Source organism: Pomacea canaliculata, linkage group LG3 (assembly GCF_003073045.1).
Source record: "Pomacea canaliculata isolate SZHN2017 linkage group LG3, ASM307304v1, whole genome shotgun sequence".
NCBI classification, from domain to species: Eukaryota; Metazoa; Mollusca; class Gastropoda; order Architaenioglossa; family Ampullariidae; genus Pomacea; species Pomacea canaliculata.
In genome coordinates this window covers 8911480-8922097 of record NC_037592.1, presented here as the reverse complement: position 1 = coordinate 8922097, position 10618 = coordinate 8911480, and the positions used below count along the sequence as shown (strand labels likewise).

At 40.0% G+C, this 10618-nt stretch overlaps 1 protein-coding gene and 1 long non-coding RNA gene across 2 annotated transcripts; both read left to right on the top strand.

The window, feature by feature from the left end:
- The first annotated feature begins 3257 nt into the window (after positions 1-3257).
- On the top strand, positions 3258-7905 carry LOC112560101. The gene is made up of 4 exons (XM_025231684.1): positions 3258-3541; positions 5880-6042; positions 7009-7079; positions 7346-7905. Exons 2-4 carry the CDS (start codon positions 5882-5884, stop codon positions 7639-7641), a joined length of 528 nt encoding a protein of 175 aa, XP_025087469.1. The 5' UTR covers positions 3258-3541; positions 5880-5881; the 3' UTR covers positions 7642-7905.
- A 1436-nt stretch (positions 7906-9341) lies between these two features.
- LOC112560102 lies at positions 9342-10167 on the top strand. The gene is made up of 3 exons (XR_003098475.1): positions 9342-9464; positions 9771-9811; positions 10090-10167. It is a non-coding gene; the product is annotated as an uncharacterized LOC112560102 (long non-coding RNA).
- Positions 10168-10618: the final 451 nt, after the last annotated feature.

Genomic DNA, 10618 nt, shown 5'->3' with positions numbered 1-10618 from the left:
AGACGACCCTTCATCACCCTTTGCTAGGGTCGTCCTGACTTTCCCGGATGACGTCACGGGAATATTCCTCTTTTGATAAGGATGGTGGACCAGGCTCGATCCCTGGTGAGCAGACAAGGGAAATAGCCCCCATCCTCGGTACCCTGGGTGATTACATGCAGTAATGACCACTAGTGTAGACAACACACCTATACAGTCCTCTAGCCTGACGACCTGTGTAACACTCCTCCTTCTGTCACTCGTGATGGAAGCCCACAAGCAACTGAAAAAAACTGAGATGCCGTTTCCGGTTGCAAAAGGGGTTAGTTTACTCCAAAAACATCACCAAAACTGATAAGAAATCGTTCCAGGCATGTATCTCAGAGTGAATAGCGCGCGACAGTCCTGACTCTTTGGCCAGCGGGGCATGATGGGACACCTTCCTGGTTAACGGTCAAAGTCACAGCATCCAGCATGCACTTGTGAAATGTGTGGCACAGCATCTGTGTACTTCACGCTCAAGTTGCACATCAGACGACTTTCAGCCGACGACACGCGAGCTCGCACTCCGGACATCCTCGTGTCGTCAATGTCAGAGGTCAACCTGCATGGGACCAAGACCACACATTGTCTTTCGATCCACAGAGATGTTCGTCAGATATTCAAATTTTTGTAAGCTGCTCGCACTTTCTTGGAAATCTTAAGCTATAAGTCGTTAAACTGATTCTCGGTAAGTGCTCATTGTTTAAACTTAGTGTATGATATAGATATTTATTTACTGTAGATTCACACAGTGTTGATAGGTTGTTGTTGTTGTTGTTGTTGTTGTTGTTGTTGTTGTTGTTGTTGTTGTTGACCCGAGGTTGTTCCTACTGCTCATCATTTTGTAAACATGCTAATACTTGGTTTGTTACGAATTTTACTGTAACTTATCAAATGGAACTATAAAAATTAAGAATAATAAATTTTGTTTATTATTTGATATATTTTACAAAATTAATTATTTTGTGTATTGGTTTGTATTTTAAGTATTTATATGTAATTATTCTCCGAAAAATTCTATTATTATTTTAGAAACTTGTCTAAAGATTACTCATTTGTTCAACTACAGTTTCTTTTTTTCAATGACATGCATTTAGTGTGGATCATAAAATGTTTCTCGGTAATCCTAGATTACAATTCATGATAAGGAAATTTCTTTTCCTAATGACAGTAGAGACATCCGACGATTTATTTGCACTAAAACTAACATCAATGGCCGCGACTGTGCCTTTCATCAGCGTTGCCATGACATTCTGGTGCATTCTCCTGTTTGGATATGTGACACTTGGTGACAGGTTAGTGTGAATTACTGCAAATTATTCTGACAAACAATATTTGTAGACTTCATTTGATGCACAAAAATCCTTTGTTCTGATAACTAGTCGTTTGGTGAGGAGAATAGTAAATCATTCGACAACAACTTACAGAGGACCGCAAGTAAACGAGTTTGGGGTAGGGCTTAAAGAAGAATAACAATTGTGCAAACATGTAGAAAAGTAGTGTTAAATGCTTCTGTAATAGAAAATAGGTTTTTCTTCTGCTACTTAGAATTTTTAAAAATTATTTTACCTCATATAATCGTAACCTGTTGAATGTTTTAGTGACATCTGCTATCAAGGATTCACTGGACTGGACAGTGGAGGTAGGTGTTGTCTCTTGGATATAGTGTAGCATCATAATGCTTCTGCTTCTATTTATACAGCTTGTATGTATTAATATTATGTTATAGTTTAATGATGTTTTCATATTGACATGCACTGCTTCTGTAATAACGAGCTGGATTTAAACTGTTGTATAAACTGGATGGTACAGTTCTGCTGACTAAATAATTGTAACCAAGGCTGAAAAAGGACAAACTGATGTTTAGAATAACAGAAAAACAGTGAAACAAATAAATAGATATTTTACTTAGGACGACGTTTCTTTCCTTTACAGGTAGCTGCACGTTTAACAAAGGTCATTTCTGTGACTGGAAAAGTAGTGGAGTCAGAACAAAATGGGACGTGAACAAAAGTAAATGTTTTTCTCTGCATTTTAGAATGTTTACCATATGTTTCTTATTTATTTCGGATGTCAAGCATCACTTTCTTTATCCTCACCACTAACATCATCTTGATCTTATTGTGGTACCCTACACTAGTCTCTCGGTTATACCACACAGGTACATACCACCTGTCTCAGTGTCGTTGCTGTAGTTTGCTCGGTCTAACGTCTTTTAAACGTTTTTACCACACTTTACTTCCTTTCAACGCGCTGAGGATTTCACAAGATCGTTCAAATATATGACACAGTCTTTTATGTCGGTTACTTGTATGACCATTGTCAAGTGAATCTCAACAGGACACAAGAAACACAACTGGTGGAGTGACTTTTTACCGTCGATCATTGCAGGATCTGACAATCCGTCGACAATCAGTTGGAGCAAAACTACAATATTCAACGCTTGCACGTGCTTGCGAATAATCATCTAATTTTTGTTTTCAGACGGAGAAGCTTTTGCTGACATGGAGTGGACGAATGAGGGAGCTAGAGCGACTCTCACCAGTCCGTGGATGTGTGAAGACAACTTCACGACGATCTGTGTCCAGTTTCATTTCATGTTTAATGACTGTGACGGGGGCAGATTGACACTTAAACTGTGTCACGACACCAGAACATGTGACAATTTGTGGTCTGCAAATTCTCGTGACAAAGAGGAATGGTCTTGGTACAACGTCAGCATAGCTATCACTCTTACTCAAGGAAACCGCTTTCAGGTACAGTGACTATGTCGGCTGTGATCTTACTCCAGACTTTCCTCAAATAATTAGTGACGAGTTGTAAAATGGGGGGAACTCACTGACTTTGTTGTAGCATGTCGTTTGCCTCCCTTGAGAGGCAACAGAAACATTTAGCCCTGTGGTTTATCAAGGAGGGAAAAAGCGGGTTTATGAGATAGCGAGCTTTTCTCTCTCTCTCTCTCACTTCCAAATGCAGCGAATTAGACAGGATAAATCACTCTCAAATCCTTGTTCTTCTTTTCCTCATTACGGCTGTTTTCATTTGAAAGAGTTTTGTGTAGTCTGTGCTTCTCAGAGTGGAGAAAGGAGGACAGGGATGTAATCATAATTGAGTATGAGGATTAGCAGCTCTGCGCCTGTTTGTGATGTTATCTACATACCGTGACCATGACTTAAAGATTTCCGTAGTAACACTGCTGTAGTCAAGTAAGCCTTCCAATTATTAGAACACTAAAGTCACGTGGACATTAGGAGGTCCATTGCTTTTAGTTACCTGTTGCTATGTGCAGAGTCTGATGACAAATTTACCTGTGCTCGTCTTTTCCAGATACAGTTTGAAGGTGAGAAGGTAAAGGACTCGTTTCTTCGAGAAACAAACTTCTACCTCAACAACATCGTCTACAAGAATGTTTCTTGCGCCCAAACAACTACATTGATTATTTCGTCATCGACGAGAAATCCCTTGACCAGTGAGTCTGTAACAACAGAAACCTACACTGAAGTTTCTACAATACAAACAGGTAAGACAGGGTTCAAGGGGAAACTGTTTAAGTCATTAGTATTGCATTATGACCCTGAACACCACCAATACAACACCGATCAGCATAGAAGGAGGCCTGCTGATGGTTGAAAGCTTCACCTACTTGGGCAGCGTGGTCAAGCAGGATGGAGGAGCAGGCCGTGACATTCAGAGCAGACTGAGCAAAGCCAGGGGCATCTTCTGTAGCCTCAGCAACATCTGGAAGTCAACACAGTACAGCATCCATACCAAGCTGGGACTTTACCAGAGTCTGGTCATGTCCACTCTTCTGTATGGATCGGAATGCTGGCGAATGACTGACAGCGACCTCAACAAACTGTCAGTCTTCCACACCAAAAGCCTGCGAAGAATCCTGGGCATCTTCTGGCCAAGGACAATCTCCGAGGAACTGCTTACCCAGTGTAGGCAGGAGAGTATGGCCACCATCCCGTAGAAGAAGCGATGGCGCTGGATTGGTCACGTCATCAGAGGCGGGAGCAACTCCATCACAAAAACTGCCTTACACTGGACTCCAGAGGGAAAACGCAAGCGAGGCAGGCCCAAGAACACCTGGCGACGAACTGTGGAGGCAGAAATGAAGACCCTAAATCACAGCTGGGGTACTGTGGGGAGTCTAGCCCAGGACAGACAAAAGTGGAAGACCTTTGTCGCTGCCCTACGTGCCGACCGGCATAACGGGCAGTAACTAACATTGCATTATACAATATCAAGTGTTCATGGGTAGGTTTAGTGAAATCGCTAGAGCTTTGAATAATAGTTTTCGGGTTCATGGGAAATGTGTTGAAATCTCACTATAGTTGCTGTTTGCCATGCATCTTGTTGTGTACCAGTGCGGATTCACGTGCATGAGTGGTAACAGTTTGTGGGAAAAAAACTGTTACACCTTTGAAAGAAAGAAGTGTAATTATGTAACTGTGTATGTGTGTATATATAAGAGAGAAAGAGAGAAATTACAAATCTCTTTTTACGTATGTAGGTGTATGGGTAACAGAATAAGCAAAACTTTTCTTAAACATCTAGGCCTGGGTCTCAGGAAAAGCAACTGAAACTCTACGTTACTACAAGCTAATGAAAAATTAGAATATAACAAAGATGGAGTTGGTGTCTAATTTGACCTGGTCGCTTTACTAATTAATAAGTGACCTATGGTGCATGTTTATTTTTTATTGTTAGTAATGAGTGTTTATGTTGTGTGTGATAGCCCTCTGCAAGCAAATGTTTGATATAGATGTTATCGAAGCTCTGCTTTGAACTGATTTTGTCTCGATTCCGTTTGTTCGAGGGTGTGAAGGAAGACTGTTACATAGAACGCTTCCTGAATGTTTCCTGTTCTTGTATCAGCCGATTCTTGATGTAGGAGTGTTGAGTTTGAGTGTGTAAGGTCTAGGCGACATTTTGTATTTTATAGACAAACATACAACAGTTGTATTTTAGTATGTTTGTTATTGGTTAGACCCTATAGAGAATGTCGGTAGGATGAAGGTTTAGTTTGATAGTTCTCCTTCGAACGCTTATGGGACCTCATAGAAGCAGCACTAGCAGAGTTCTACAGAATGGAAGCGCAATCAAAGGTCGACTGAGTATAAGGTGTCTGTGTAGAACATTCTCCGAGAGCAAGGATTTAAGGAGTGTTTAATTTTCGATAGGAGTCAGGTTTTCTGTGCTACAGTTTTGCTTATGACTAGGATATGCTGAGATCAAGACACATTGTTGTCAACGGCCTCTCCTAGAAGTTTCCAGTTTTGAACTTTTGTTATTATATGGGTACTTTGATGGATTTTTGAAAAAAGGGGTGGTTAGGTTTTTCTCTTTTGTCTAGTTGTTATAAGCATAACGTCTGTATTTCTGAGGGTTGAGTGTCATATGGCTTAGTTCAGCTCAAGACAGAAACTTATCAGCACTGTTTTGAAGGAAAGCTGATAGTGGCTCAGTTAGTTTGTGACATGGATTCATTGTTGTGTCATCACATTTCACACGACATAAAGAGGGACATCTCTGATGTAGACAAAATAGAAGAGGACCTAAGAGTGAACCTTGTGAAACCCCTAATTATACTTCGGTGGGACGAGTGAGTGAGTGAGTGTATAAAAAGTGAAAATTGGAGGCTTATAATAATAATAATAATAATAATAATAATAATAATAATAATAATAATAATAATAATAATAATAATAATAATAATAATAATAATAATAATAATAATAATAATAATAATAATATCCAATTAAGAACACTTGTGACCAACAAACCTGGCGACATGCCAAAGATGAAGTGGAGACACAAAGAGGAGTTTAAAGGGAGGTTATTATTTCTGATAGACATGTCACCAAACACAGGAAGTGATGACGACAAAGACGAGGAGAAGTCACCCAAGCTGACAATGATCGGGGTACTCATCGCTGTGCTCCTCCTGACGGCGGCTGTGGTGGTTGTCGCTCTTTACTTCAGACGCCGGAGGACAGGCGGTGACGCAGAAAGCAAGTGAGTGACGTGAAAATGTGCGTGAGTTATTACGTCATTGTTTCTGTCAGATTTTGCGTCACTTACATGTCATAGAGTACAGCATGAGGTCAACCTTCACACGGATAAATATAGTCTCCATCCTTTATCTCGCCACGTGTTATATCGCCCACCCCGCCTCTCGCCACACTTTATACAACACCTAGCTGTGGGTCATGTACCCGCATAGTGTCCCTACACTTACTTTTCGTCCGACATCCGGGTTTCACGAGATAAATTGTGACTGATGAAGGTCTCCGCGTGTTTTTTTGTCGAAATGTAGGAGTCTGATAGTATTGCATCTTTCAAGAAAAATCTTAAGACTCACTTGTTTCAACTTTTTTGAAGTTTTCATTTGACCTGCAGTTTGGTGGCTGCTGGGATCACCGCGAATTGAGCGCATCTTTGTGATGCGGATACTAGCGCGTTATAAAACTACATCATCATCATCATCATCAATGTGGCTGTGTATGGCGTGTATGGTGTGTATGGTGGTGTGGTGTGTGTGGTGTGTGTGATGTATGTGGTGTGGTGTGTGTGGTGTGTATGGTGGGCATGGTGTCCGTCCATGTCATGCCTCGAATACTAGTTCTCAAACCTTAAAATGCTGCTACAATAATGCCAAAATAGCTTTACAGTATCACCTACATGTATTGGGTTCGGGAGGAAACAATTGGTGTTTTACACCGAACCATCAGCAAAGACCAGATCAAGGAAAGCAGTCGTACCTGTAAAAAGGTGCCACACTCAGATAAAGGAAATAATTCCCGAGGCCAGATCTGAACCCAGGATAGCCAGTCCTCACTGTATTGGTGACAGATGTTAACTGTAGCGCCACCAGACCTGTCCGGGCAGGTGACGGGTTGTTGTGTTTGTTATGGTGATGATATTCAGCTCTTTTCTGTCGCACATTATGTTGTGCATTAATCTGTTGATTACCTTCCACAGAAAAAGTTCCATAACCGGAGATGAACGAAGGTCTATAATCATGGTCACCAACGATCTCTACTCTGTCTCAGGTCAGTAACCTACGAAACATTGTATTATTACCTTACAAAGTTGAAGACGTCATTTCCTGTGGAAATAAAAAGTGCAAAATTGAAATTCTGTAAAGTGTCGTTATGAGCGACGATGACGAGGACGGCGACAATGACAATGACAATGACAATGACAATGACAATGACAATGACAATGACAATGACGGTGGTGGTGGTGGGAACAGACCTGCCAACGTTTGCTGAACAAAATGGTTTACGGCCCTTTGATTTCACAAATCTTCCTACAGGTGGCTATCAACACACTGAGGATGGTTTCCCTTTGCAAGACGTTGACACTCCACAGAACCACGACACCCTATACGCTGTAGTCCACAAACCGAACAGAGGTCACCAGGTGAACCCTAGGACAGACCCGGATGTTCTAATGCAAACAGGATGTGACAGACCCCACCAGAGACATATCTACGATAATGTTGCTGCAGACAAAGGCAATGTTCTCCCACCGCCTACCCTGGGTATTCCCTCTCAGAGCTGTAGCGATGAACCACAGGACGGCGATGTTTACTACAGTTATTGTCACTAGCATTGGCGGGCCTCGTGAAGACCTGTGTCATCAATGTCTTGCTTTCTCATCACAGCAAGAAATGTTTCCATCATAAAATACAGTTAAATTTAATTTTAGTTACAAGAATATAGACGAATAACATCTTGTTGTATTAATACTTTAGAAACATAAACAAAGAGCAACAAAATTAAAAGTACGTGTATGTTCTGAAATTACACTAAAGAAATGGAAAAATGAGCGCTAGAAAGGTTCATGAAATGAAAAATAAATGGCGATCTTTTCGCTTAGAGCCTTAGATTGTCTAGAATGGTATGAAAAAGAAAAATGTGAGAAGATATGGAATGGAAGAAAAGATGATTGATGTGAATTATGTATGAAGATTGCCGCCGGAATAAAAGAGTTCAGATATCGTTCTGGCTAGAAGAGCTCTAAACATCCCACTTCTGTCTATGAGTCGGTTGTCAGATTCCTGCCGGAGTGGAGAAGAGATGTCGGCTAAAATTGTAGTCAGATTATTGTAAGAAGCTTGCAATATAGTGTCTCTGTCATTCTGCCCCCTCCCAGTCACCCATCCTGCTATTTTTTAGTGTTTTTGTTCACACTTGGTCAAAGGTAGCGGTGCTGTATATGTAGAGTATTAGCAAGAGTTCAGGGCGGACATTAAAATATATATTTTCTTTTAAAACAGTGAAGGTGGCTATAATTATGTACGTGTAGTTATAAACATGTACATCAATTCAATCCTCTCTTTATCCTCTCTCACTCTACTCAATCACTCTGCGTTTTGACTAATGGGTTAAAATCCTAGTATAACCAATTCAAACAACCACTCATCTAGCAGTAAGATGTGGCTTGATGGGACACTTTCCTTTTATTTGTCAAAGTCACAGCATCCAACAAGCACTTGAATGATTCAAGCACCACTTTCTCTACTCATAGTGTGACTCATTAGACCGAAACTGTGTCTTGCTTCGTCAGCTTTTATTTCTGTGTAAACCGCGCTCAGCAAAGGATGGAGGACGGAAGTAAAGACTGAAGAGCGTGTTCAAATCCTGCCATCTCACCCAGTCAGCAAGTGGACGGAAGCAGTTCATGCAGTTCAGTCCTGTGTACTTTGCATTAAACTTGCACAGCAGACCACTCTCAGCCCAAGACACGCGAACTCGCTCTCCGGACGTGTCGTGACGTCACTGTGTCAGAGGTCAAGCTGCATCGGATGAAGACCAGACATTGTTTTTCATTCCACAATTGTTTGTCAGATATTCACACTTCAGTAAGGTGCTCTGAGTTTCTTGGAAATCTTAAAGTATTCAGAAAGTATTAAAGACTCTCGGTTATCCATCTTCACGCAGTGTTGTTACTTTTGTTGACCAGAGGTCGCTTCTGCTGCTCATCATCTGTAAACACGCTGATACTTGGTTTGTTGAGACTTTTACTGTAACATCAAATCACAAGGTAAAATTTAGTATTAATTTTATTTAATATTTGGTATATTTTACAAAATTTATTGTTCTATCTATATATCTATATGTAATATCTTTGCATTTTAAATAATTATATATAACTATTATTATTTCAAAGCTCGTCTTGAGCTTCATCACTTGATCAAGCACTGTTTCTGTTTCTTTTTACGAGATACATTTAGTGTGGATCTTGAAAGGTTTTGTTGGTAATCCTCGTTTATAATTCATGATAAGGAATTTTCTTATATCGACAGTAGAGACATCCGATGATTTACTTGCACTAAAACTAACATCAATGGCCGCGACTGTGCCTTTCATCAGCGTTGCCATGACATTTGGGTGCATCCTCCTGTTTGGATATGTGACACTTGGTGACAGGTTAGCGTGAATTACTACAAACTATTCTCACAAACAATATGTATAGACTTCATTTGATGCACAAACATCGTTTGTTCAGATTATTGATCCATTGATGAGAATATTAAATCATTTGACAACCACTTACAGAAGAACTTAAGGGAATAAGTTTTGAGTAGGGTTTAAAGAAGAATAATTAAAAATGTTGCAAAATATAGAAAGGTAATGTTAACTAATACTTTACTAAAAAAATATGTTCTGATGCTAGTTACAATCTTTTGATTTGTTCCTTTACCTCGAATGATCTTAGTCTGTTAAATGTTTTAGTGAAATCTGCTATCAAGGATTCACTGGACTGGACAGTGGAGGTAGGTGTTGTCTCTTGGATATAGTGTAGCATCGTGTTGTTTCTGCTTCTGTTTACACATCGTATGGATTAATGTTATAGTTTGATACTGTTGTCATAAAGACATGTTCTGCTTTTGTAACCGAGCTGGATTTAAACTGTTGTATAAACTCAATGGTACAGGTCGGCTGACTGAATAATTGTAAACCAGGCTGAACTAACTTATATTTAGAATAACAGGAAAACAGTGAAACAAATAAATATATATTTTCCTCAAGACGACATTGCTTTCCTTTACAGGTAGCTGTACGTTTAACAAACGTCATTGCTGTGACTGGAAAAGTAGTGGAGTCAAAACAAAATGGAAAGTCACCATGAGTAAATTCTTTTTATTTGCATTTTAGAATGTTTCCCGTATGTTTCTTATTTGTTCCGGATGTCAAACATCACTATCTTTATTATCGCAACGGAAATAATCTTGATCTCTTTACTGTGGTACCCTACACTAGTCTCTCGGTTATACCACACAGGTACATACCACCTGTCTCAGTGTTGTGGTTGTAGTTTTCTCAGTCTAACGTCTTTTAAACGTTTTTCCCACTTCACTTCTTTCCAACGCGCTGCGGATTTCACAAAATCGTTTAAATATAGGACACAGTCTTTTAGTTGATAACTTGGATGAAAGTTGTTCAGCGAATCTTTACAGAAAGACACAAGAAACACGACTAGTGGACTGACTCTTAACCGTCGACCATTACAGGATCTGACAATCAGTTGGAGAAGTAATACAATATTCAACGCTTGGACGTGCTTGCGAATGATCATCTGA

Excerpts from the sequence above, each read along its gene's own strand:
- LOC112560101 (XM_025231684.1), top strand. The coding sequence starts at position 5,882 with ATGTCACCAAACACAGGAAGTGATGACGACAAAGACGAGGAGAAGTCA. Across the intron at positions 6,043-7,008 it reads GGCGGTGACGCAGAAAGCAA|AAAAAGTTCCATAACCGGAG; the intron begins GTGAGTGACGTG and ends TACCTTCCACAG. Across the intron at positions 7,080-7,345 it reads CGATCTCTACTCTGTCTCAG|GTGGCTATCAACACACTGAG; the intron begins GTCAGTAACCTA and ends ATCTTCCTACAG.